Source organism: Camellia sinensis, chromosome 9 (assembly GCF_055761805.1).
Source record: "Camellia sinensis isolate YWXY chromosome 9, ASM5576180v1, whole genome shotgun sequence".
Lineage (NCBI taxonomy): Eukaryota > Viridiplantae > Streptophyta > Magnoliopsida > Ericales > Theaceae > Camellia > Camellia sinensis.
In genome coordinates, this window is record NC_138969.1 from 186,556,999 (window position 1) to 186,584,626 (window position 27,628).

General features: G+C 36.7%; 4 protein-coding genes and 1 non-coding gene across 5 annotated transcripts; 1 reads left to right on the forward strand and 4 right to left on the reverse strand.

Moving 5' to 3' along the window:
* Positions 1-695: 695 nt before the first annotated feature.
* On the forward strand, positions 696-1,037 carry LOC114262936 (uncharacterized). The gene has a single exon (XM_028203404.2). The coding sequence runs from the start codon at positions 696-698 to the stop codon at positions 1,035-1,037; it is 342 nt and encodes a 113-aa protein (XP_028059205.2).
* Positions 1,038-1,727: 690 nt separating this feature from the next.
* Positions 1,728-7,247, reverse strand: LOC114262935 (putative serine/threonine-protein kinase PBL23). Its single transcript, XM_028203402.2, has 5 exons — positions 5,514-7,247; positions 4,400-4,581; positions 3,259-3,448; positions 2,386-2,777; positions 1,728-2,119 (listed from the first exon to the last, which is right to left on the reverse strand). The coding sequence occupies exons 1-5, from the start codon at positions 5,695-5,697 to the stop codon at positions 1,898-1,900; spliced, it is 1,170 nt and encodes a 389-aa protein (XP_028059203.2). The 5' UTR covers positions 5,698-7,247; the 3' UTR covers positions 1,728-1,897.
* A 2,159-nt stretch (positions 7,248-9,406) lies between these two features.
* Positions 9,407-10,920, reverse strand: PPR336 (pentatricopeptide repeat 336). The gene has a single exon (XM_028203401.2). It carries the CDS (start codon positions 10,801-10,803, stop codon positions 9,610-9,612), a length of 1,194 nt encoding a protein of 397 aa, XP_028059202.2. The 5' UTR covers positions 10,804-10,920; the 3' UTR covers positions 9,407-9,609.
* Positions 10,921-15,249: 4,329 nt separating this feature from the next.
* Positions 15,250-15,321, reverse strand: TRNAG-CCC (transfer RNA glycine (anticodon CCC)). The gene has a single exon. It is a non-coding gene; the product is annotated as a tRNA-Trp (tRNA).
* A 7,884-nt stretch (positions 15,322-23,205) lies between these two features.
* LOC145799989 (uncharacterized) lies at positions 23,206-26,471 on the reverse strand. The gene is made up of 3 exons (XM_082889640.1): positions 26,297-26,471; positions 24,221-25,915; positions 23,206-23,627 (listed from the first exon to the last, which is right to left on the reverse strand). Exons 1-3 carry the CDS (start codon positions 26,469-26,471, stop codon positions 23,206-23,208), a joined length of 2,292 nt encoding a protein of 763 aa, XP_082745766.1.
* Positions 26,472-27,628: the final 1,157 nt, after the last annotated feature.

The window sequence follows — 27,628 nt, forward strand, 5'->3', positions numbered from 1 at the left end:
TAATGGGATAAGGGTGAATATATCCTGAGCTGGAAAATAAAATAAAAAGACTCTTTTACCTACTAATCTAATGCAAATCAAACAATGGATAAAGGGATAATTTATCCTACTAATACAATTAGATAGTGAATACCACACTAATTTTGATGGGATTATTAATATGTTTTTGTGAATCAAACATTGGCCAAGTGTCTTGATTATAATGCATGAGAAAGATGGTTGAACAATTTAATCAATCCAATAAGTCAAATAGGATTTCCACTATTAATATAAAAGAAGAGACTTGTTCTCATCTTATCTATCCTTTTGTCTCAAACATTTTTTTTATCACACGATCAATCTCTCTAGCACCGAACTTGTGATGTGAGAAAGAGCTTAGCTTAGAGTAGGGGGACACAGAGATTGAGGCACATAAGAAAGTTTAGGACAAGAAGTCAGAGTGACTATGGCATATAAAAGTATGATCACAAAGCTCAATTATGTAAAATTTCACCCTTTCCACTTTGAATAAAGCATGTCTAAAAACACATTATTTAGCCAAAAGAACACATTTATGCTTTAAACTTGAAAGCAATTCTCCCACCAAAGACCTAAAACCCCCTCTTTTTTTCATCCAAAGGCCTCCAACATTTCTTCCACTATAGTGTAAAACACAATATAAACCCACCTCCACAACCACAACATTCCCTGAAAAAATGGGTTCAACCACCCTGGTTGAGGTAGGCACACGAGGCACTGTGGCATCACTTGTCATGAAGGAAATTGAGTATTTCAGCAGGCTTGAATTAGATCGCCATGGAAGCTCAAGAAAGCCTCAAGAACAACACAAAATGGATGTGGGTTCCAGCAAAGGTACTAGTACGCGGCCTAGTTTCGGTTTCTTGGTCATGACATGGAGAAGGAAGAAGAGAAGAGGCAATGGGCTTCGTCCAAGGATGTGCTCCGTGGTGGAAGTTGAAGATAGTCATGAGTTCAATGGAATTCCAGGGTTCCATTATAGGAACCTTAAAGCTGAAGTGAAGAAATATGAGCCCTAGATAAATGCTCTTGTAAAGCTTTCCTAAAACAACAATGTTACGGACCCAGAAAATTTATCTTGTAAGATACTTAGAAAAAAAAAAGTTGTGATTGAGATTTATTTGAAGTGTAGGTCTTATTATATAAGAGTTGAATGTGAACCACACATCACTTTTTTTGAGTAAGTTTCTGGGTAATTTTTTCTGAATTTCTACGTTTTTTATTGGTTTAGAAAACCTTTAAGCTAATAGGTTATACTTTGCCAAGAGTTCTTTCAAAAATATATATTTCCCAAATGCATGTAGTTGTCAACTTATTTCCCGAACTCAAGTTGGTTTTTCAAAACAATACTTTAAAGAGTCTCCATGTTTAGAAAACGGTTTTTTCCGTTCAGTATGAAGACAAACATTTTTTGTGGTCAATCGAAATAAAACTTATTTGGATAGAAAATATTTTTTTCAATCTAAAATTTTACCAATGCCACCGCTACTTCCGCCAAAGAAACATGTCTGCCTCTCTGTACACAAAATCCCCTTTTCCCTGATTCCAATGTACTCCCAAGTGTATAATGTGATGAGAATTTCGAAATACAACAATCTAAAGGCGCGATTAAACAGTTTAGAATTATAAGGTGAAACTTTGAACTAGCAAAACGAACATAAAGCTTTGTTTGGGCAAACAAACCAAGCTCTTCTTGATGCATACAACAATTTCCTCTAATTGTGGTTCTCATTATATCAAAAAGCAAGAATTTCAGCTCCAACTATACTGAACTCTTGTCTGTTTATATGAAGTTACATACATATCCATAACTACACACACCACTCCGATGATATATGTAAAAAAAAAAAAATTAAAAAATTAAAAAATAAATAAAAATTTATGTTTCTGTTGAAATTCCGATTTCATCTGTTGATGACGTGGCTAAGTATTGGAGGGCAGTTACAACGTCGCTGATCAACGGTCGGGTCTTAGCTTCCTCTTGGAGACACATGGATGCAATAGCAATAGCTTGGTAGAGTCCTTTCATAGGATACTTCCCTTCAAGTTTTGGGTCAGCCATTAATGTGAACTTGTTTAGGTCTTTAAAAAGTGGTTCTGCCTGCAAGAGGGACACAAGAATAGTACTATGTAAAGATTGTGGGAAATGCAAAAATAACTGTAATTGAAAAGTTTGGATATGTTAAGGGACAATAATATAGTACTGTGTATATTTAGCCTATATAGCTTGTTAAAAATGTAAATGTATAGCTTTGAGAATATTGGCCACATGACAGAGTTTCATGTGATACTAACAAAGTGCCAAGTATGTGGCTCCAAGAGAAGAGACATTCATAATGGTTGTTGGAAGATTAAAGTCGAGCATACCCAAGCAACCAAGTTTTGCTCCCCTATTGGTCTCGCGTTATCAATAGTTCTCCTTCCCGTTATTATCTCCAAAAACACGACCCCAAAGCTGTACACATCAGACTTTTTTGTCAACTGACCCGTCCTCACGTACTCTGGTGCGCAGTAACCATAAGTCCCCATGACCCTTGTAGACACATGTTGTTTGTCACCTGTTGGACCTAACTTGGCAAGTCCGAAATCAGACAACTTTGGATTGAATTCCTCATCCAGTAATATATTGGATGCTTTAAAATCGCGATAAATGATTGGAGGTTTGGCTGTATCGTGTAAGTATTCGAGTCCTTGAGCTGCCCCTATGGCTATCTTCATTCGAGTAATCCAATTGAGTGATTTCTTGTCTGGGGTCAACTCTGAAGAGCAAAAGATGTAGTCAGTGTCAGGACTAATCCAAGATTGCAACTTTGGAGGACAAAAACGCATTAGATAAGAAAATATTTTTGTCTGTTATATAATATTATTACATGTTTTTAATTAGTGAAGCTAAGTATTTGAAAACATTTTATGATAAACAATGTTTTTCTCAATAAATATGTGTGCGTAATTTGTTAGAAAATCATATTTTATCCTACTACAAAGTTTATTTTTGACAAATTTCATAATTGAAAATGTAAGTTCATATAATTAGTTGAAAAATGAAAAAAAAAATCATGTAAATGAAAAGATAATTCATATCAATAAGTAATATCATATTTTATGAACTTATTAATGTTAAATGCAGACAATTTACTCATTTTCAAAGGATAAACAAACTAGAATGGATGCAAAATAAGGGGCATAAGCAAATTAAAATATGATGTTAAAAAAATCATAAATATTTTTTGGGGACATTACCAAGAAGGTGATCTTCCAAAGATCCATTGGACATGTATTCATAAACCAAAATTCTTTGGTGGCCATCGGTGCAATAACCGATCAGATTGACAAGGTTCCGGTGGTTAACCAAGCTCAACATCAGAACCTCTGCGAGGAATTCTCGATTTCCTTGAACTCCATTCCTGTCTAGTTGCTTCACAGCCACAGTCTGAGTTGAAATGAAATAAAGAATAAGACCAAGCACGAATCAAAATTTCGTTTTGATATGTTGTTTTGATTAACTTGGAAACAAAAACATTTTGGAAACGTTTCAAAAATATTTTGAAAAAGTAATATCAAAGCAATACAATTACAACTACCGAGCAAGGATCAAAATTTCGTTTCAATATGTTATTTCTGTTAATTTGGAAACCGAAACGTTTTGAAAATGTTTCAAAAGCTAAGGGGGATGAAGAAAAAGAATTTTAAAAAAAGGTTTGAAAATGTAAATTAAAACCTATGTAAATGTATATTTTCTTAATCGTTATTGTCAAATCATGAATTAAATCAGGAATAGTAGTATTAAATATGATTAAGATTTTTTTTTTTTTGGCAAAAAATATGTCGTTTCATGTATTATGCAAATAGAACTGAATCGTTTTCGTTGATCAATTCATTCTAACAATTATATTGTTAGTAATTAAACAACTGAACATATTATCGATGTATTAGAATATTGGAAGCTCATTAAAATTTTAAAAAAGGATTAAAAACTTAGTCAAGAAATTTTTTTGTCAGTATAAAAAAAAATAGTTTTAAAAAATGTAAAATTCTAGTAGTAATAGGCTTAATCGTACTTGTCTTTATCTTCTCCTCTCTATCTCTCCGCTTTCTCTTCAATTTTTTTTTTAATTTTTTATTTTTGACCAAAAAAATGAAAATGACAAATAAAAATGAGCATTGTTATATATATTTTAATAGGTGTTGAAACAACTCATTGTTTCAGTACCTTTTGTAGAGGAATTTCATTGTGTTTTGATGGTATGTTCCGGTGTAGAGATTGTGGTTTCGATATTTCATTAACTTTTCGTTTCGGTTTCCTAAGAAACGGAAATATTTTAGCCCTTTTTGATGGAAAAGAAATGAAATTTTGTTTACGGGTATAGAGAGGAAAACAGACTTGATTTGTGTTCCTAATTTTGCCTTTGTACACCCTCCCAAAACCTCCTTCACCCAAAAGCAATTCCGGGTTGAAGTTGTTGGTGGCGGTTGCCAATTGCCGGAATGTGAAAATTTCAGCAGACACTTTTGCATTTTCGAGTTTGAGTATCTCTTTGGCTAGCTTCCTCTGGTTGATGGTGCCTACACATTGATCATCAGAAGTCGAGTTGGACAGCAAAACAAATGTTTATAATAAAATATATTTGACCCACCAAAAAAATGAAAGAGAGAAAAGAAAAGAAAAGAAAATTTCATCTGCATTTGTACAACTACGTGATTTCTCAGAATTTGTATGAAACAAAGTTTTAGTCATATATTTATGCAAAGAACTATATGCAAAGTTCAACAAAACCATTATGTTGGAGGAAAACATATGGGTTTTCTAAATTAAAAAAAGAATATATGAGGTTTCTAAAATTTGTCGTGTATTTAAGTCGTCTTCAAAAGGGATTCTATCTACCTTTAACGTGGCTCATGCAGGCTGCACCAATGACACATGCCTTTGTGGCCGATTGGCCTGTACTGCGGGTCGACAAATGGGCGGGGCGCGCATACTTTGCTTCAATTTTTTAACCAAGCACGATGACTAATTGTATGAATCAATGATACTAACAGAAGCTAGCCCGTAGGCTAAAAGTCTGGGCATCTCTGGAAGATTAGGAGTTCGACTCTTCCCACCTGTGATCTTTCCCCCTTGTATTTGTTTCGGATTTTTTCTTGTGTGATTGTAGTTTGTGGTATGTTGGTGATGCGTTGTCAGACTTTTTTACATAGTTGAATATCTAGTCTAATGCAAGTCTAATGATATTTGTAAATTATCTTTATCCGATTAAAAAAGAAAACGACTATCGTTCATAATTTTCACCAAAAGCATGCCAAAACTTGCAGATGAGAAGTTGATATTGAAACTTCAGCAAACAAATTAACAATCTATCCAAGAAAGCATTATTTGTCAGATTATCATAAAAATTCAAGAGAAAATTAGTCGGATTAGCATGAATACAATCATCGTTTGCATAAAACTAGGAATTACATCAGAATTTTGAAAAAAAAAAATTTGTTTCTCAACCAACCTGAATGCATTGAAATGTTTTTAAAAAAGGTACCAAGTACCTCTCGATCATCACCTCTTCGAGCCTTCTTCTTCTTCTCCCTCAAAGACGTGATCGAGCCGCTCCTGTCCACCTTGCAACACAAGAAAAGACTCATCTTCTTCCTCTCCTTTCCCTTCCTTTGTTTTCCTTTCTTTGAAAACATATATTCCCAAACTCTTTAAAGACTTGCCCAAATGATTAGGGCACAAATTTAAAATCAATGTTCCTAAACCCCGCTTTAGTAAAAGTCTCGTAACTGGAATGAAAGTATTAGACGAATATGTGTATCACATAAACATATCCAAGTAGGAAATTGAAAAATGGGTACACAAAGCAATGAATGTTTTCTGGTAAAATGTGGGGTGTTTGTATTTGTTTTGACATTAATTTTCTTGGCTATGTTGAGCTGCTTCTAGGCTAATTTTCTTGGGGGGAACAGACAAAGAGAGACAGAAGACCTAAATGTCAGGTTCTCAAGTAACAGAAAATGTAGTGACAACAATTTCAACAAACTCATGAGCTGGCAAATGAGTATATCATCATTGTTCATCATAAATCTCATTCAATAAATAGAAACCTACTCTCTGTTAAATTTTCAAATTTGGCTTAAAATAATAATGACGATAACTAGCTTTTTGCTACACAATTAAAAACAATAATAATAATAATAATAATAATAAAACAATTTAGCCAGTGGTACAATGCAGTGGTTGGCCAGGAATAGCATCCTCATTTAGACCTTGCCAGTTGCTACACAAGGCACAAGATAGTAAACTCCCCACCCTCTTTTGTGTATACATATCCCTCTCTCTAGGTAGAAATATTGAGCCAAGTATATGGAGTTGATGAATGGGGTACTTAAATATAGACATTTTTTTAAGAGTCATCACTGTTGGCCCGAAGGCTCACTGCACGGCTCAAGCTTGGCCAATCTAAGCGCGTACCTCTGTTAGATTGGCCTAGCCTGAATAAGGCTTGAGTTGGACATGGGCCTAGTGTTGAAACTCGGTCTGACACTAGTCTACTCCACGAGCCTAATAGAAAATAACAAAAAAATATAAAGAAAAATAAAAAAGTCCAAGAGTAGGACCAAATTTTGGGTCATTGGGCTTAACTCATGGGCAATATCATCCATACCAAGTTTACCTTAAAAAGGATTTTGATCCAATGGTCTAGATATAAGACTTGCAATTGATAAAGGTAAATAATAGTTTAGATGTGTCAAAATGACATTTGCACCATTAGAGTAACTCTACTAATTGTCATAGTGTCATATTCTGACAATATTGTTTACAATTGTCATTTGGCATATTGGAAGCATTTTTTTGTTCAAGATATTTCACATTCAAACCATACAATCCAAATACCCTCTCGGGTGAGTTGAGTTGACTCAATAATGTTTTTTATTTTTATTTTTTTTGACAGGTCGCTAGGGAAATTTTTTTTAGTAAAGCTGGTATAATTTGACAACAGTAGCCTTTATAGTAACTCACCAATATTACTAAAAAGTAATGTTTTGGCATTATATTATGTCCAATTACTAGAGAAATTGATTGTGGAACAACTTCTCATAATCATTAAATTTATTTAATCTCAACTGTCAACTATGTTAGAGCTATATATTCATTTAGTCCATTATTATTAATTGGATGTACAACTTTTAGGTTCTACACTCATGAAAATAAATGTCTTTGATAAATAATAAAAAAAAAAATTAGATTTTTCAATTTTTTTTAAACTTTTAAATCCTTCAATGCAAAAGAGAATTCTCTCTAGCACTTTCCGAAGCCATGAAAAAACTTGTGGAAATGCTAAGATGGGCAATCTCGCCGAACAAATCCAAGGTTGTAAAGATCATTCAGAAATCAGAACAAATATGAGAGAGATTCTATTGGTGTTGAGAGGGTTTGTGATTAGGAACTTGAACCCTATCTTGTAGCTCAATGCCATCAACAATGCAAATAAATAGAAGATATATGATGAATACAATAAAAGTGTCTTTCTACTTGTGAAATGAAAGTCTTCTTTTCTTTTATTTTTTGTTATATTCTTTTACAGTTGATGCTTCAAAGAATTTTAGTTATCTTATTTTACTCATTTTCAAGTGGTAGTTTTTTTTCTTTTTCTTTATTTTCATGACAGAGTGTAGAGATGGAAATTATTTGAAAAATGGGATAATTGAAAATGGAATTCAAGCAAGAAAAGCGATATTTAATCACCAGAAAAAAGAGATTCAATCATGCTCCAGCAATTTGAGTTAGAGAACAATGAATGGGTTAACATCTCCATCAGTGTAGTAATATTAAAATATTATAATGCAAAAATAAATAAATAAAATTAGACACTATTGAAACAACTTATAACAAATCTGTATAAAGTGTATTTTTGCTGTGCTAAAATAGCACAAAGAGAGATCTATTCTACCCAAGAAAAAGTTCTTTAGGATACTTCACTTGTATCAACTTGTGTACATTCTGTTAGCAAAAACAGCACATCAAATAAAAATGCATGATGTTACTCCAGTCATTAACAAACATCTATTCAAATTATCAGTAAAAAAAGTTGAAAACAAAAAGAAATCCTAAAACAAGCATACACCCTTTTTCACACAAGAGGTCATTCAAGCTTTACCAAAATCCAACTAGTTTTCTTAAACAAGTCAACCAAGGAAGCCAATCAACAAACAAAAAAAGAGTCAACCAAGGAAACCACAATTACCTACTAACAACGCAGTTTTTAAGCTCCTCTATGGACCTTTAATTGTCACGTACCGGATCATCCTAGTTTATAAAATATGTGTGACAGTTGAGACACACAATTCTTAGATAAATTCATTGCAAGACCTATGTCAGATGATTCAAAGTAACAGTGTACCAGATACAACATGAGTCTCCAACGCCCAAGCATAAAAGAAGTATGTCCAACAATAGGAGGGACGATGCCTAAATTACTTTTAAGTTGAACAGCTTATTTATTAAATAGATATTCAAGATGAGCCATTGTCAAACATATTATGCAGCACATACTCTTGATTTTGCCACAAGATTAAGGAAGTTTGGGAAAGCAGACAATGAAATTATGTCCTTGTGTTTCCAGCTTTAGACAAAAGATTGAGAACTCGAATGCAAGAAGACACTTGTAAAACTGAAGTCATCATAATAAACATTGATTTCAATTACCAAACCAAACTAAACTAAGCCTTAAGTCCCATCAAACGGGGTCGGCTACATGAATCATTTTTCTCTACACGGCTCTATCAAAGGCTATTTCGTTAGTTAAATTAAGTAGATTCATATCTCTATTTACAACGTTAACCAACGTTAATCTAAGCCTTTCTAGTCTCCTAACACTTTCATCTACCGTCACTGCACCGCATCTCTTCACTACTGCCTCTGTTGGTCTCCGTTGAATATGACCAAACCATCTCAATCATTCTCTCTCAACTTATCTTCTATCGGTGCTACTCCTACCCATTTCCGAATTCACTCATTTCTAAATTTGTCTTATCTAGCCTTGTCACACATCCACCTTAGCATATTCATCTCAACAACATTCATCTTATCTACATGTTATTTCTTGGTTGCCCAACACTCCGTCCTATACAACATCGCTGGTCTAATAGCCGTTCTTTCAACATTGATTTCAATTATCAAAAGAAAAACATTGATTTCAATCGGCAACAAATATATAGACACATGCTTTTCTTTATGTAACAAGATAAACACTAGCCGGTAATTTATACACACGCAAATGTGTAAAGGGTAGGCAAAAACATAAGAAATTAAGGAAGAATGTGATTTTTTGACCAGAAATTACTTTTAGTACAACAAATCAGGCCAAAACAATAAATGAATGAGGAAATACTTCAAAAATAACAGAATCCAACTAAAACAGCATCTTCATTTTGAAAATTTTAGCAACAACACAATTTCAGATAGTTCAACAAATGAAATGAAAGATGGGAATCTCTCTATAGATGCCACTTTCTAGAAAATATCCACCTAATTTTCAATTTTATTCCCATGGTCCTCCGTAACAGAAACTGCGGCATACCATGTTTCAAGGTTTGTCTTCCCTACTTAGGCAAACCCTCTTCTACTTGAGCCCACATGTCAGCTTGTTTCGAGAATTTCTCCTTCATCTGCCCAACGAGTTCCCGTGCCTCGTCAACCTTTGAAATGCTTGCAAGCCCATTCACAAGCGACTTCATGGTTCCAAAATTAGGAATCCAACCCTTCGCCATACTCTCCTTACAAATCTGCAAAGCATTTTCAAAATCCCCACCTTGGCATAGGAAGTAAACCAGAGTGAAGTAACAATCACTGTCCGGTTTACACCCACTATTATTAACCATTTTCTTAAACAACTTCATTGCTTCATCCAAATTCCCTTCCTTACAAAACCCATGAATCAAATGACAATACGTAACCGAATTCGGCTTCATCCCCCTCGACAACATCCCATCAAGCAAAGCCTTAGCTTCCACAGATTTCTTAAGTTTACACAAACTCTGAATCCTAATATTATATATACTAATCCCTGGACTCAAATCATACTTCTTCTTCATCAAATCCAAAACCTTCCCAACATCATCATACTTCTCTTCCTTATAAAACCCAGCAATCAAAGTCCCGAAAGACGTCGAATTAGGCTTACAATGCTTCCTATCCATCTCAGCTAATATCGAAAACACAGAACTCGACGAACCCGACTCACAAAAAGCCTTAATAACAGCATTGAAAGTATCAAGATTCGGCTCAATTCCATACTTTTTAGGAAATTCAAGAAAAATACGGTTTACCTCACCATAATTCTTCGCAACAATGCAAGAAAAAAGAAGGGCATTGAGAGATTTCGCGGTCCGATCGATGCCCAAGTCGTGCATTTTCTCGAACGTTTGGCGTGCATTATCGAGCATACCAGCCTGACCATATAGAACGATGGAATGGGAGATGAATTTCTCGGTTCGGAGATCGGGACGAGACTTGAGTTCTTCGAGAAAAGAGCGAATACCCTCGAAGTAATTGGAGTCGGAGAGCTTGGAAATGGCGACTGAGAAGGCGATTCGATCGAGGTGAGAGTCGGGAGTGAGAGAAGCGGCGCGGCAGATGTCGAGGATACGTTCTGGGTTTTTCTCGGATTTGAGGAGAGAGAGAGCGGCTCGAGACTTGTCTTTGCTTGAGAGAGGAGTGTTGGAGTTAGGGTTTAGGATTGATGAAAAGTTTCGTCGTTGGATTGAGGTTAGACGAAGCTTTGAGAGAAAAGCCATGATTCAGAGAGCTAAAGAGAGAATATGTGAATAGAAATGGTTCTGCAAAAAATAAGGGTTTTAGAGAGAGATTGAACTCTTGTAGAATCTCTTTGCTCACCCACTTCTCAAAATCAAATTTTAAGATTTTCATTTTTATTATTTTTTATTTTTAGAGGAATTTTTAAATTTTCCAATTATTATTTTTTATTTTTTAGATATATCTAATTTATAATTTTTTAGATATATCTAATTTATATATAAATATTTGTTAATAAATCTTTAAAAAATTCAATAAAGACTATAAAATACAAAATAAAAACCAAAAAAAACATTTTAGTTTTTTTTTTTGTATTTATTGAATTTTTTAAAAATTTCTTCACAAATATTTTAGCTTTTAAGTATATTTAGATTAGATATAAATAAAAAGTTTAAAAAATTAATTGAAATATTAAAAAAATTCACTAAAAATAAATAAATAAGAATTAATAACTCAAAATTTGATTTTCCTAAGTTTGGAAACCACCTAAAATAACAAATAAAAAAAATTGCTACCAAAAGCCAATTCTTCTATCTATCTTTTCATATGCTTTTTTGTTAAAAAAATTCAAAAAAACTAACTAATAATTAGTTTGCAAAATAACCATGTAGTCTAGCGCTGTTTTTTATTTTATTTTATTTTATGAAAAAGAGAGAGCTTAGAGCATCTTCATCTTTTCCCTTATATTACTTTCCTAGCTAAAATAAGGAGTTTTTTTTGTCAAAATACACCTCTAAGTAATTTTCTTATCCAACTCTCTAAATATAAGTGTTGCTAGAGTGACTCTTTATTTGTAAGGAGTCACTGTACCTCCCTCATATTTGATAAATTCTTATTTTATTTCGTTGAAGGATGTCCTCCCAAACGTCCCATGGACATCCCCGAATGTTCCGTGAGTGCCTTGGAGCTAAAAAAAGAAAATGTTTAAAATTAACTTGACCAATCGAGTGCCAGATCGTTCACCCCTATTTGTTTTTCTCTACTTCCTGCCATGGTGTTGCACGTGTTTTTATTATTTTATTATTAAAAAAATATTTAATTTAAAAGTAATTAAAAATATTAGTTTAATATAATAGAGAAAGAATAGAGAATTTGTTGAGAGAAATTGATGAAAAAATAATTTTTAAAATAAAAAATAATATTTTTAAATAAAATTTAAGTAGTCTGATAAAGATGCTCTCAGAGGCATGAGAAGTGACACTGGTGAGTTTTTATTGTCAGAGTAATTTTTGCTTCTGCCAATACTATGGTGCCGTTTGGTAACACTTACGTTTTCAGTTTTCTGTTTATATTTACAAAAATTTTAAAAATTCAAATAAAAACTTGTTTGGTAAAATTTTTGATTTATAAATCAGTGGTCTTAGTTTATAAATTTGGCCAAAAAATGAAAACACAAAAAATGTGTTTCCATTTTGAGTTTTCAGTTTTTTTTTTTTTACCACCTAAGACTAGCCACCACCCGCCACCATTTTCCACCACCGTCTTCCGCCGCCACCACCACCCACCGCCACCACCACCACCACCACCACCACTACCACTACCCACCACCCACCACCCACCTGCCATCCACTCGCCACCACCCACCACTCGCCACTACCATCCACCGCCCTCCACCACCACCTGCCACCACCAGCCACCCACCCACCACCACCACCACCACCAGCCACTTGCCACTCACACGCCACCACCACCATCACCCACCACCCACTCGCCACCCACCTGCCACCACCACCCACTAGTTACCACCTACCACCCGCCACCGTCACCCACCCACCCCGCCACCACCACCACCACCACCATCCGATACCTACCCGCCACCACCCACCACTACCACCCGCCATCCGCCACTCACCTACCACCACCACCCGCTACCGTCGCCCACCCACCCACCATCACCACCCGCCACCATCCGCCACCCACCTGCCACCATCATCCGCCACCATCACCACCACCACCACCACCCACTCGTTACCACCCACCACCGTCACCCGCCCACCATCACCACCCGCCACCACCTACCACCACCCGCTACCACCCGCTATCCGCCACCCACCACCACCCACTCGCTACCACCCACCACCTGCCACCGTCACCCATCCACTCACCACCACCACCCGCCACCTACCCGCCACCACCACCCACCTGCCACCACCACCCACCACCCGCCACCACCACCACTACCCACTCGCTACCACCCGTCACCATCACCCACCCACCGTCACCATTTTCCACCACCGTCTTCCGCCGCCACTTGCCACTACTCGCCATTTCTCGCTCTTTTTTATATTTTAAATTTTTTTTAAACATTTTGTTAATTACCAAACGCGTTTGTAGTTTATGTTTTTCTAAAAATAAACAAAAACCAGTTTATAAAATTTTTGTAAATATAAACTGAAAACGTAAACATTACCAAACACACCCTATATGTTCAACGGTGGTTGAGAATTAATTTTTTAACTCTTTCTAACCACATGTGCCAAAAAAAAAATAATAAATAAAATAAAATAGAGAATGATTTTATAATTTGAAGAATTTTTTGGCCAACGGTGTCTGTTTGATTTGATTTTTCAAAAATTATTTTATATGAGTTTTTGTTAATTTTTAATATTTTAATTAATATTTTTAAAAAATACTAAAAATAAATTAAAATTCAAACAAAAATCGGTGTGCATTTTTGTTCTGATTTTGTTTGTTTTTAGTGAATTTTTTAAATATTTTAAATAATTTTTTTTTAATTTTTAGATAATTATTTAAGTAAATTACAAATACATCTCTTGAAGTTTGCTTAAAATAAAGATTGCCTCATGTGATTTGAAAAATTACAAATACCCTCTTATTAGAATTTTTTATTTAACAGAATTAACTAAAAAAATGAAAATCATAATTGTTCTCCTATACAATAACAAAATTACCTAAATTATTAATTGAAACAAATTTTTAATATCATTAAAAACTGTTAATTGACTTAATGATTTATTAATAAAAATGGCGATTTGTTATGAAATTAGAAACCTCAGGGAAATGTAATTTTCAAAATCATAGGGAGCGATTCGTATTTTAATCAAATTTCAGAGAGTGTATTTGTAATTTACCCTAATTATTTATCCATAATTTATTAAGAAGGGTAAATTACAAATACACCCTTTGAAATTTACTTAAAATACAAATTGTCCCATGTAGTTTGGAAAATTACAAATACCTCCCTATCATAATTTTTTATTTAACAGAATTAATTGAAAAGTGAAATTTCTAACTGTTCACCCATACAATAATAAAATTATTTGAATTATTAATTGAATAAAATTTTAATATTATTAAAAATTATTAATTAGCTTGATGATTTATTAATAAAATGACCTATTTGTTATTAAATTAGAAACCTTCAGGGGTATAATGTAATTTCTTAAATCACAGAAGGTAATTTGTAGTTTAAGTAAACCTGAGAGGGTGTGTTTGTAATTTACCCTATTAAGAAATAAGAATCAATGTGCAAATTCATTTCATTCAAGAATTTTAAACTTTATCAATTTAATTTCTAGGGCTGAGCAAGGAATCCGTGAAATCCGTAATCCGATCCAGTCCAGTCCAATCCAATCCGATAGGTTTGGATTAGTTTTTTGAATCCGTGGTTCGGTTCTGGATTAAACAATTAAAAATTCATAGTCCACGGATTGGTTCCGGATTGAACCCCACGGTTCCGGATTGGAACCGATCCGAACCGTATACAAATAGTCTATATTTTTATTATACATCCTCTCCCATAGTATCTTCTCTTCTTCCATATAAAACCTAAATTCAAACCTAAACCCTCATAATATCTTCTTTTATTCCTTTTGTTTGTTAGTTTTTAGTTTTAATTTGTAATGGTCTAAATATTTATGATGAAACCAATTTTCTTATGATTGTTTAAATTCTAGAACAATATGTCGCTATTATAGAAAGACATGTTGCTATTATGGAACTAATATAGCGCTATGTTTATATTTTTATGAAATTAAAGAGTTATATATATATATATATATATATTTGTTATTTAATTATGTGAATCCGTGGTCCTAAACCGATCCAATCCGTGTTTAAATCGATTGATTCGGATTGGTTTCATGATTTAAACGGATTGGATTAGTTCTAATTTTTCAAGAACAGTAAATAACGAATTGGTCCTGATTTTACCCCCAATCCGGTCCAATCCCACCCCTATTAATTTCCACCATACATATTCATTATTGGTCAATTATGAGTTCCTAACTTTTTTAAGAAAAAAATTAATTAAAATATGAAAAAACATTCAATAAAAGCAATTGAAAATTCGTTTAAAAATAGTTTCCAAAATGTAAGAAATTTTAATAATCACTTAGCTGAGAAATTTTAATTTTGGAAAATAAATACAAAAAAATATTTAAGACTCAACTTCATATAAAGGGTATTGAACCCGACGTGAATCGAACACGCAACCTTCTGATCTGGAGTCAGACGCGCTACCATTGCGCCACGGATCCACTTGATATGATGATTTCACTAAATGTTAATTATTTAATGTACTGTTTGTTTCATTTGTCTATTGAGATATGAAAGAGCTTGCTTGATAGCATTTATATTTATGGTTTTCTATTGGGTAAATTGCAAACACCTTTTTTTGAGATTTGCTTATAATATGAATTATTTTTAATAATTTTTAAAATTATAAATATTTGTCAATTTTTTTTAATAGAATTAACATAAAAAATAAAATTCACAACGACTCTCCTATACAATAATAAATTTACTTGAATAGTTAATTGAAATATATTTATAATGCCATTAAAAACTGTTAATTAACTTGATAATTTATTAATAAAATGAGTCATTGTTTATGCGCTAAAGTTGAAGGAATGGGATGTATTATATAGGACAATTTATATTTTAAGCAAATCTCATAAAATATATTTATAATTTATCATTTTCTAAAAATTATAAATAAAAACTCGTTGGTTTTATTTTTATTTTTTAAAAAGTAGTAAACATAAATAGTTTCAAAATTTATTTTATTTTATTTTATTTTATTTTCATTTATGTCTTTTTCTCCTACCTTTGCAACCACCAACAATTTTATTTTAGGTAATAAGGAAAGTTAAACAACAGAAAAAAGAAAAGAAAAGAGAGGGTTTATCCCTCTCATACACAATTCCAACCATATCAGCCATAAGAATGGGCCTTAACAAAATAGGAGGGCCTTCATAGATCTTCAAATCTTCCACTTGGTTTTCTCCCATATGAGCAAGGGCATCTGCGCACTTATTGGCTTCTCGAAAAATGTGTTTGATAGTGCAGTCCATACAAGAAGTAAGGAATTTAATGTCTTCCACAAGAGCATGGTAAGGGCAATTTGGATGAGCTCTATCATTGATGAAGTTGACAACATCTTGACAGTCTGTTTCAATTATCACATTTCTCCAACCTTTTTCATGAATGATGGTTGTTCTGCGATAAATAGCCCATATTTCTGCTTCGAGGCTTGTTGCTACATCCAACTTTCCAGAGTATCCTAGAATCCAAGAACTTTTTGCATCTCTAAAGAGTCCTCCAAAACCAGCTTTTCCCAAACTATCCTTGACACATCCATCAGTATTTAGCTTGATATTACCTGTAGAAGGAGGCAACCAATTGATTAGTTTAATTCTTTGATGATCAGAGCTAAGGGGGCATTGGAAAGCCTCATGGATCTCTTGAGTATACTGGAACACTAGGCGTAAGCTGTCACTAATGTGAACATCACAATTATCAAAAACAGTTTTATTCCTACCTTTCCAGATGAACCAAAGGGTGACAGTGAACCATATGTTCCAGTTGATACTTGCAAGTTTTGTTTTATCACAAAGATTGAAAGAAAGCCAAACATCCAGAGGCTTATCAATGCCATCCTTAATCCATTGATCATTTTTCAAATTTTTCCACAACTTCCTTGAGTAATAGCAATCTCTGAGGAGGTGGTGTAGACACCCCATTTTTGACCGACCTTAAGACTCAGACGTCACCGATTGAGCGCTTGGTGATGTTGCATATTGCCTCGTTCTGAGGTTTTAGAGTTTCGGCTGCGAGCCTCGCCTCCGGACTTTCGGACTCTTTCATGCTTTGCCTCGGTCTGCGAACCAGGCTCTGTTTTCTCTGTTTTCTCTTCCCGAAGGGAGGGAGAGGTCTCGTAGATCATCTCTCAGTGGCCGTAGGCTACGTTTCGTGGTCGTAGGCCATTTTGCCCGTTTGGAGTCTGGTTTTCGATTTTTCGGAGCCGTTGGCCGTGTGCCTCAGTTCAGGACTGCTTAACCACCTCTGTTTGCTCCGGTTTTTGGCATGCATCTTATTTGCTCCATTTTGAAGGACACTGTGGTCCGAAAACCAACTTCGTGGTCGAACACCACTTCCGGTGCCTAACAGTCAGTTTTCGGGGCCTCGAGTTGCGCGTTTCAGCCCCGAACCTTCATTTTGCATCGGTTTAGGCTCATTTTTGGTGGAGACCTTATTTTCACTGCTAAGGAGGTCGTAGAAGGGTGGGAGGCCAGTAATTGTTCTGACAACCAGTTTTATTCCTCCATCGCACTCCGTCGCCCGTTTTTCTCACTTGAAAGCTAATGTTGACCACCCTAAGGCCACTTTTTCCAGCCCTAAACCTCATATTTGTGTTGTACGCACCTGGGAGGCCACCAATATCATATGGCCGGCCAGTAATTGTGTGTGACCCTTTTGAACCCCTCCTAAAAGTGGCCTTTTCTCTCTCTTGGTTCATTCTCTCCAGTTTTTGACCACATGGTTGTGTTGTGCACACATGAGAGGCCCTCTTTTTGGCATGGCCGGCCATTAACCTTCATTGACCCTTGGCCGACCGGCCATGGGGAAGGCCGACCGGCCACCTAAACCCTAGGAAACCGGCCGGCCATGATCCTCTCTCCAGGTACTTTACAAAAATGCCCTCTGTTTCCCCTCAGATTTTGTATCCGGGGGGGCCAACTTTTGGGGGGAAACTTGAATTCCATTCCCCCCTCTTTTGCCTATATATCCAGGCCCTCCAGCTCCCTTTTGGGGGGTTAGAAAGTTTTGGTTTAAGCCTCCTACATTGTATCTCTCTCTCTCTACACTCCAACCCTCAAAACCTCTCAAATCCTACATCCATTCTACTCCATCTCCAAGCCAACCTATAGCGACCCCGGCCTTCTCCCATTTGATTATTGTATCCGGACTTAGGTTCTGTAGATTCTGTCATTGAATAATGGTTGTTGTTGTCCCTTATTTCTCATTTGGAATTATAGGATGTGTTGGGCAGGTTTGTTTCAGGTTGGTTGGGTTTAGAAATCAAGTGTTGCTGTCCAGTATTTTGGATCTTCGCTCGAGCGAGGAGTTTGTCGCTCGAGCGAGCTATTGTTTTTGGTTCTTCGCTCGAGCCGGGGTTTGGTAGCTCGAGCGAGAGTTTGTGTCTGGTTTGGACCTGTAGCTTTGCATTCTTGGCTCGAGCGAGCTTTTCTTCGCTCGAGCGAGTTAGTTCGTTCTTCGCTCGAGCAATTGTTCCTTCGCTCGAGCGTGTGTCTGGTTACAGACCTGAGGGTTTGAGTTCTTCGCTCGATCGAGCTTTCTTTCGCTCGAGCGAGCTTTTGGCTTGTTGGCTCGAGCAAGGCTTCCTTGGCTCGAGCGTAGTTTCTCTGTGTCTGGTCGCTCGAGCGACCAAGTCTTCGCTCGAGCGAGCCTGTCCAGTTTATATACGCAACAGCGGGTTTTGATCAGTCTTTTTCATATTCTTTTTGATTCCAAACCCTAGGTCCGACTTCTCTCTCTCCCTATTCACCTTCTCTCTTAGATTTGATCCACTTAGGGTGTGTTTCTACCCTAGATCCTTCATTAAAAGATAGAGTGAGTTGAGGGCTTTCATTTAATCTGAACATTTGGCGAGTTGGAGCACATTGGTATTTGGGCACTCATCTCTGTCTTCACCTTTTGAGTTGTTGTCTTCGAGGTAGGGATTTCCTACTCCATTTTATAGGTTTTGTTCTAAGCTTTGGTATTTTGATATGTTGGGGATACTTTGGTAAATTTTGGGAAAAACCTAGTTGTATTATTAAATTAATTTGTATAATTAATTCAAGGAATTGGGAAAAGATGGTTAAATTCATGGAATTGGGGAATTCATTGATTAAGTGGCGTAGTTGGATAATTTGAATTATTTGTCTATTGAATTGTCGACATAGTTATTTTCAGTTTAGAAATAACTGTTTTGGGCTATCGGTGGAGGATAGTCGTGATTGTTGTAGACATTGCATGTGGATTAGGAATAACTGAAACTAATCACATTGGTTAAGTCATTAATTTTGGCTATTGCATTGATACAGAAAATACATGTATTGATTGAGCATTGCATTTGCATACATTGTTTGTGTGGGAGGAGATAGGGGATGTACTCCACGGTTTAGGGGAAGATAGGGGATGGACCTCTAAACCAGATTTTTGTTTGGGAGGAGATAGGGGATGGACTCCATTAGCATCACTTTTATGTGTGCTTATTTATATAGAAGTGTTTTATTGATACAGCACTAAAATGTGTATCAATCTGGAAGTATGAAGTGTTGATTTGAGCTTGAGTCTCATTTGTTGTTGTTATTGGAAGGATGTGAATATGATATATGTGATTCGCTGTTGTAAGTTTGGCCAGGTTCTGAGCCATGTTGATAAAATTGGAAAGTAAAACGTATCTTTGGCAATAGTGTCATGAGACTGTAAAATGAAGTAATTGATTATTTTGGTTGACCATCTGTTGAATGCTATTGCTTTATTCATTGCTTATAGGTGGTTTAGTATATTTCTACTGGGCTGTGGCTCACCCTTTATGGGAACATCATTTTCAGGTTCAGGCGATAAACTACCTCCAAGGACTTAGCTTGAGAGGGTTTGGCATCTGGATTGAAGAAGACTACTTTTAGTTAATAGTTGTTATTTATTAGTACATGTAAACATTCAAGCCTAGGGCTTTTTCTTGTATTGAGATTAGAACTCATATTTTTGAATCCAAGTGTTGGCTTGGAAAGATGTAAGCCTGTAGGGCATTTTATTCGATGTTACATGTAATGCTTTATTTAGTAATACTCTGATGAATGAATTAATAAATTGTCTTCTTTAAATAATGCATGTCAATGATATATAATGGGTTAATTTTGAGGGCGTTACACAACCAATCCACACTCCATTCCAGTAGCTTCAAGGCCATTTTCAGAGGTCAAGGGCTCCCAAACTTGGTCCAAGAGTTGTTGAAGCATTGGTCTTCAAGGGTAAGTCTTCTATCCCTCTCTTTGGCCCTTTTTTTGCTCAATATATTAGCTTCTCTTGCTTGCATATTTGGGCTCCGACCCTAACTGAAAATAACATTATTTTGAGCTCCTTTTCATGTTTGTTTAAGGGCCTCTCCCTGTTTGAGGCTTCCTTTTTACACTTGCTTCTTTACCTCTCTTGTATGCCTCTTTCTTGCATAGTATTTTAGGCCTATTTGTAAACTGTTTTGAGCTTGGTTATAAACTGTAAAGTGGCTTATTTTGAGCCCTTCTTCAACATTTTTGAAGGGTTATTCACTGTTTGAGGCTTCCTTTTTTCACTTTCCTCTTTATCCCTCTTTGGCCTTATTTTTGCATGTTTTGTTATCCCCTTGTGCTTGTATTTTTGGGATCTTGTCCGAACTGTAAATAGTCTTATTTTGACCCCCTCTTCATGTTTTATGAAGAGACTTTTTCTTTTTGAAGCTTTCTTTTTGCTCTTTGTGTTTAAACCTCTTTTTAGGCCTTATTTTGGATAGTATTTTAAACTTGCATGTGCACTGTTTTGGGTTTGGTCACTAACTGTAAAATACCATATTTTAGGCTCCTATTCAACTTTGTTGAAGGGCCCTCCTCTATTTGAGGCCAGAAACCATCACTTGCTTCTTTGTCTCCCTTTTGGCCCATTTCTTGCACAATAGTTTAGCCATACTTGTGTTTGTTTTTGAGGCTTGTTGTAAACCATAAAGTGCTTCATTTTGATCCCCTCTTCAACTTTGTTGAAGGGCTCTTGGCCATTTAGAGCCAGAAGATGCTACTTGCTTCATTATCTCTCTTTTGGGGCCATTTTTGCATGTTAACTTAACCCTATTTGTGTTCACTTTTTGGCCTTGCTTCAAAACTGTAAATATGCTTGTTTGGGGACTGTCTTGATTCTGTCTTCACACTTCATGTTCGAATAATGCATTCTTTGCATAGCCATAGGTCATTCCATGTACCTAATTTCATGTTTCGGGTCTCATTCCATGTATCGGGTGCCATGTTTCCATGTTCTGGGGCTGTTTTGCATCATATTTTGCTATTGAAATTTGCATGCTAGTATGCCATATTCCATGCCTTGCCATGTCTTGTTAGAGTGGCATTTGGTGCCTTAGGGTCGATCATCGGTTCGCGTGCATGTGTGCACACATTTCGAGTGTCTCATTTTTCATCTCATGGCTACTAATGTGAGTGTGGCTGAGGTCCACTCGTGTTGGTGTAAGTCCATTGTGCATTGAGTATGCCATTTCATTTTATAGCATTGCGTATGCTAGGTTGTATGTTAAAGCATTGCGTATGCCTTGTTACATCGTGCATTGTGTATGCCATCTCATAGCATTGTGCATGCTAGGTTGTATATTAGTTGCATTCATGCATGTCATGCATATTGTATTGTGCTTGGGATAGGAGTTAGTCCGAGCACGGGAAACGAGGGATGTTTCGTACTTCGAGTGACGGAACGTGTCTCAATTCCCAGTCACCGACACTCCGGATTATCCATGATGGAGTTTAGGTTTTATTGTGTTTATATGTGCATTCATTTCATATTGAGTCATGCAATTCGACTCCTCAGCCATTATGCATCGATATGCGTGATTGGTGGCACGAGGACCGAGGACTACACTCCCTGAAGAGTAGTCATGCATACATATGTGAAAATACTTTGCCATGTCCCTTTGTTGCTCTCTATTGCAGCAAATCAGAAATCGACAGCCTTTCGGAGCTTGGCACGCATTTCAAGAACAATTATAAACAGAGGCAAACCGGGGCATCGCGAAGGATTCTCCACACAAGGCAACCCGAGCATGCATCATTCATCATCCGGAGCAGATTTGAGGCAGTCCCTGGCTTGCATGCCAATTTATTGCTTTCCTAATTTAATTTGTTAATTAATTAGGGTTTTGTACATATTTGGACTATAATTATTCATTTGGGACTGTATATTATTTATTCGGACCCTCTGCGCGAGGGCACAACTGTAATAAGTGTGCGTGTGTGTGATGTATGTCTTCCAACCCCACGTCTTTCTCCCTTTTATTTACCCGCTTATGATGGTTAGATTAGGGCATGTTTCAATTAGCATACAGTATGATAGCATGTTTGCATTCATTCATCTGTTTTGCATATACCGGGCTCGGCTCATCATACTAACTGCATTGTATTTTCAATTCCAAGTTGAATACATGTTAGCTGTAGCATTTCATATGCCATGTTTAGAATAGCCGAGCCTTCTATAGTTGCATTTTTGCATGTGTTGCATTAGGCATTTCTGTATAATTAGGATCATGCATGGATTTCTAATTAGCTTCTGTTTTGGCTTGGAGTACTCGGTAAGTTTTATGCTTTAGTATCCTTGCATGCCTGTGAGTGACTGCCATGAATAGCATGCTTACCATGAGGCTATATGCTTATGTGATATAACTGCCTGAATGCCTGTGGGTGAAGGTTGGGTTATTTGAATTGGAACAATTCATCAAATGTGTGTTTTAAGCCCACTAGATAGTGGCAAAATCATGTTTTTCTAAGCCCACCCGAGGGTGGCAAATCCACGTCTTAGCCTACTTGCGAGTAGCACCATCAAACCATTTTCAAACAAACAAACATGAAATGTTTTGTTCCAATTCAGGCGATCCAGTCTATACTTGTATGTTGTGCGCATCACATAGTAAATCTAGGCTAATAACCGAAATAAAAACACATAATGTTTTCAAAAATAGATATCATGGTTAGTAGAGGCCGATCTTTGATCGGGCGAGCGGGGGTGCTCACGAAGTGACCTTCCCCAATCGTACCCAAGTTCCCGAGCCGAGGAAACTTTGGTGATGATGGACACGTGGCCTTAGGCAACGAGTTAGGGTTTCCTAAATTTCCCCCAAAATAAAATATTTAGGTGGCGACTCTGTATCTAGCAAAGCAGTCCATGTTTGGCACTTCTTTCAAAATCTGTTTTCTCAAAACGATTTGCCGGATTTGGACTCTTTGGTTCAGATTTAGAACCGTGACAATTTGAGAGTCCGAACTGTAGTGAACCCCAAATGAACAGAACGGGGGACTCGTTCCTCCCGGGGCGTTCGGGGACGTCTACAGGTGGCTCATGCTTTCCCCATTAGAATGGCATCTAGGACAAAGATCATTGCTGTCAAAACCTCTACTAACTCTGAGTTGGTTTGTGAGGAGTCGGCCATGCATAACAAGCCATAAGAAGCCTTTGAGTTTTTGAGGAATTTTTAATTTCCAAATCCAATTCCAACAAAAGTTATGATCTTCAACATTAATAATGAGGTCATAAGCAGATTTGGAAGAGAATCTACCTTGGGGAGAACCTGTCCAGTGGGGTTTATCAGGAAAAGTCACAAATTGGGGAAGTTTGACTTTATGGATGTTAGCAATATCAGTAGGTGAAAGGTGACTAGCAATCGGGTTCAAATTCCAGTCCCCCTCCTCATTGATGATAGTGTTGACAGTGTTATGAGTGTTAGTGTGAGGGCCAGGAGAAGTATTAGCTAAAGGTTAGGTTCCGCACCACCAATCATTCCAAAGAGAAGCTTTATTACCATCCCCAATAGTCCATTTGGTACCTAGTCTAAGAGCATCTCTAGTTTTGACAATGCTTTTCCACAAGGGAGAGCCTCTCTTACCCAAAGGTCAGTCAAAAAGAGAGTGTTTATGGAGGTACTTTTTTTCAAGATAACAGTCCACAGGCTATGATCATCATTAGGGATCTTCCAACCTAGTTTAGCAATGAGGGCATGATTATGGTGGCTAGCTTTTCTAATGCCAAGCCCCCCTTTATTTTTAGGTAAGCAAACTTGGTCCCAATTAATGAGGTGAATTTTTTTCTTGAAAGTAGAGTCGCCCCAAAGAAAATTTCTATTTAATTTGTCAATGTTATTGCAAAGGTTTTTGGGGAGCTCAATGGTTTGCATAGCATAGGAGGGCATGGCTGAGGTAACAGATTGGATGAGGGTTGCTCTGCCAGCTAAGGAGAGTGTATTAATTTTCCAACAAGAGAGCTTTTTGTGCATTTTTTCAATGATGAATTGGAATTGAGCTCTATTGACACGGTTGTGAAGAAGAGGAGTGCCAAGGTATTTACCAAGATCTTGAGTGAGAGGAATACCACAATGGTGGCTAAGATTTCGAGCCTTATTCCTAGAGACATTAGCAGAGATAAAAAGCTTGGACTTATGAAAATTGATTTTTTGGCCAGAAATATCACAAAAATCATTCAAAACTTCCATCACCACATCACAATGAACCATATTCGCTTGGGCAAAAAGAATGAGGTCATCAGCAAAGAAAAGGTGAGTTAGAGGAGGGCAGTTATTAGAGGCTTTTATCCCTTTCCAATCACCAGAATCAACCTTAAGATTGATCATGTTAGAGAGCCTTTCCATGCAAAGGACAAAAATATAGGTAGAAAGGGGATCGCCTTGTCTGATGCCTCTACCAGTGTGAAAAGCTGGCAAGGCTTCACCATTCCATAAAATAGCAATGTTCACAGAAGAGATACAACTCATAATAAGATCAATCAAGTCTTTATTAAAATTAAATTCAACAAGGGTATTAAAAATAAAGTCCCAAGAGATCCTATCAAAAGCTTTTTCAAGATCAATTTTAAGAATCATACCGCCAAGTTTGCCTTTTTTATGTCTCAAAGTGTGCAGAATTTCTTGGGTAATGATGATGTTATCAGTGGTTGATCTACCAAAAATAAAGCTACTTTGATTGGGGCTGATAATCTGATTAATGAGAGGCCTAATTCTGTTAACAATAATTTTAGTGATTATTTTGTAGCTCACATTGCAGAGGCTGACAGGCCTAAATTGCTTGATATTCTCAGGGTTATCAATTTTGGGGATCAAAGTGATCAAGGTTTCATTAGCCTCAATAGGAATTTCTTTATTGGCAAAACAATTTTTAACAAACATACAAACAGATGGACCAACAATGTCCCAAAATTTATGATAAAAAATACCTTGAACACCATCAGGGCCAGGGGCTTTAAAGGCCCCAATGTTCTTAACAGTGTCCCAGATCTCTTTATTACTAACAGGTTGCTTAAGATGACGATTCTCTTCTTCGCTAATTTTAACTTTGGCAATGTTATTGTAATGCTCAAGAGTTAGGACATCTTCATGACTAAAGAGATTGCGAAAATAATTAATAACAAGGGATTTCAAGTCATTGGGGTTGTAAATCCAGATACCATTATCATCACAAAGCATGCAGATTCTAAGTTTTCTTCTTCTAGTGATGGTAGCCTTGTGAAAATACTTGGTATTTCTTTCCCATTGGGTGAGCCACTTAACTCTAGATTTTTTATACCAAAGGATTTCCTCTTGGCGAAGAGCAAGATTGAATTTTTTTATGAGGTCTTTTTCAAGGAGAAACATGTTGTGAGTAAACTTAGAGTCTTGGGCTTTTTGAATGCCTTCAATGCGAGATAACAGTCTCTTTTTCTTATGAAAAATGTTGCAAAAAATGTCTTTGTTCCAGATTTTAACTTTAAACATCATGAAGTTGGTTTTATCAATCAAGGAAGAGTTACAATCATTCCAAGCATTTTGAATAACTTCTTTAAAATTAGGATGGGTAATCCAAGCAGCTTCAAATCTAAAAGGTCTAGTTACTGGAGTAGGGGTAAAGTGCATACCTTCAATGTAGACCACCAACGGAGCATGGTCAGAGTATGTTCGGGGAAGATTCTGGACACAGCTTTCAGGGAATGCGTTCATCCATTGAGTGTTGCAAAGAGAATGATCAAGTCTTTCTTTGGTATTGGCTAATCCTTGACGATTATTGGTTCAAGTGAGTTTTGGACCAGAACAGCCCATGTCCATGAGGTTGCAGTTGCTGAGTCTTTCAAGAAATTTCGAATTCCTACTCGTATTAGTGTTGGGGGTGAAACTTCTTCTTTCCTCTTGATTAACAAAGTCATTAAAGTCACCTGCCACTAGCTATGGGTTTTGAATGTCTTCAGAGATAGCTTTAATGCCTTCCCATAGAGCATCTCTATTTCTGGGATTAGGACTAGCATACACGGCTGAAAGAACCCATTCCTCGTAATCCACTCTGTTGATTGTGGCATGTATTACTTGGTTGTTGGCTTCGAATACATTAACACTGACTTATGAGGGCTCCCATAAGAGCCAAATTCATCCAGCTCTACCATTCGGATCAACAATAGATGAGGTAGTGAAGCCCAAGTTGTCGAAAAACGTGCCCATAGAACTAAGTGTGACTTTGGTATCCATGAGAATTATCATATCAGGTTTGTGGTTTCGGATGAGATTCCGGAAGTTTCTCTTGAAGGTGTTATTGCCAGTCCCCTGTAGACACCCCATTTTTGACCGACCTTAAGACTCAGACGTCACCGATTGAGCGCTCGGCGATGGTGCATATTGTACTCGTTCAGAAGTTTCAGAGTCTCGGCCGCGAGCCTTGCCTCCGGACTTCCGGGCTCTTTCGTGTCTTGCCTTGGTTTGCGAACTAGGCTCCGTTTTCTCTATTTTCTCTTCCCGAAGGGAGGGAGAGGTCTCGTAGATCATCTCTCAGTGGCCGTAGGCTACGTTTCGTGGTCGTAGGTCATTTTTCCCGTTTGGAGCCCGGTTTCTAGTTTTTCGGAGCCGACGGCAGTGTGCTTCGGTTCGGAACCGCTTAACCACCTCCGTTTGCCCCAATTTTTGGTATACACCCCACCACCATCCATTAAAACAACTTGGAGCTCCTTCTCAGAGCTTTGGAGGCACCTTTTCTCAAGCCAAAAGGCTGCTAAAGTTTGGTCTTCAAGGGTGAGCAACATTTCCTCTCTTTTGAGCTTATTTTTGTATCCTTTCTAAGCAATACATTCTTGCATATTTGGGATCCGACCCTAACTGAAAATAGAATTTTTTGAGCTTTTTTTCATGTTTGTTTAAGGGCCTCTCACTGTTTGAGGCTTCCTTCTACCACTTGCTTCATTAACGCTCTTGTGTGCCTATTTCTTGTGTAGTATTTTTGGCCTATGTGTAAACTGTTTTGAGCTCTGTCATAAACTGTAAAGTGGCTTATTTTGAGCCCTTCTTCAACATTTTTGAAGGGATCATCACTGTTTGAGGCTTCCATTTTCCACTTTCCTTTATATCCCTCTTTTGGCCATATTTTTGCATGATTTGTTAGCCCCTTGTGCTTATTTTTTTAGGCTTTGGTCCGAACTGTAAATAGCCTTATTTTGACCCCCTCTTCATGTTTTATCAAGGGAATTTTTCTGTTTGAGGCTTCCCTTTTGCACTTTGTGTTTAAGCCTCTTTTTAGGCCTTATTTTGCATAATATTTTAGGCTTGCTTATGCACTGTTTTGGGTTTGATAATAAACTGTAAAATGCCATGTTTTGGGTCCCTCTTCAACATTGTTGAAGGGCCCTCTCTTGTTTGGGGTCAGCAGCTGTGACTTGCTTCTTTATCTCACATTTAGGGCCATTTTTGCATGCTAGCCTAGCTCCATTTGTGTTCATTGTTTGGCC

Excerpts from the sequence above, each read along its gene's own strand:
- LOC114262936 (XM_028203404.2), top strand. The coding sequence starts at position 696 with ATGGGTTCAACCACCCTGGTTGAGGTAGGCACACGAGGCACTGTGGCA.
- LOC145799989 (XM_082889640.1), bottom strand. The coding sequence starts at position 26,471 with ATGGGGTGTCTACAGGGGACTGGCAATAACACCTTCAAGAGAAACTTC. Across the intron at positions 25,916-26,296 it reads ATCTATTGTTGATCCGAATG|GATTAGCCAATACCAAAGAA; the intron begins GTAGAGCTGGAT and ends ATAATCGTCAAG. Across the intron at positions 23,628-24,220 it reads TCCTCTCACTCAAGATCTTG|CTAATACTTCTCCTGGCCCT; the intron begins GTAAATACCTTG and ends CCTAACCTTTAG.
- LOC114262935 (XM_028203402.2), bottom strand. The coding sequence starts at position 5,697 with ATGTTTTCAAAGAAAGGAAAACAAAGGAAGGGAAAGGAGAGGAAGAAG. Across the intron at positions 2,778-3,258 it reads TTTGGAAGATCACCTTCTTG|AGTTGACCCCAGACAAGAAA; the intron begins GTAATGTCCCCA and ends TTTGCTCTTCAG. Across the intron at positions 2,120-2,385 it reads AGCAAAACTTGGTTGCTTGG|GCAGAACCACTTTTTAAAGA; the intron begins GTATGCTCGACT and ends TCCCTCTTGCAG.
- PPR336 (XM_028203401.2), bottom strand. The coding sequence starts at position 10,803 with ATGGCTTTTCTCTCAAAGCTTCGTCTAACCTCAATCCAACGACGAAAC.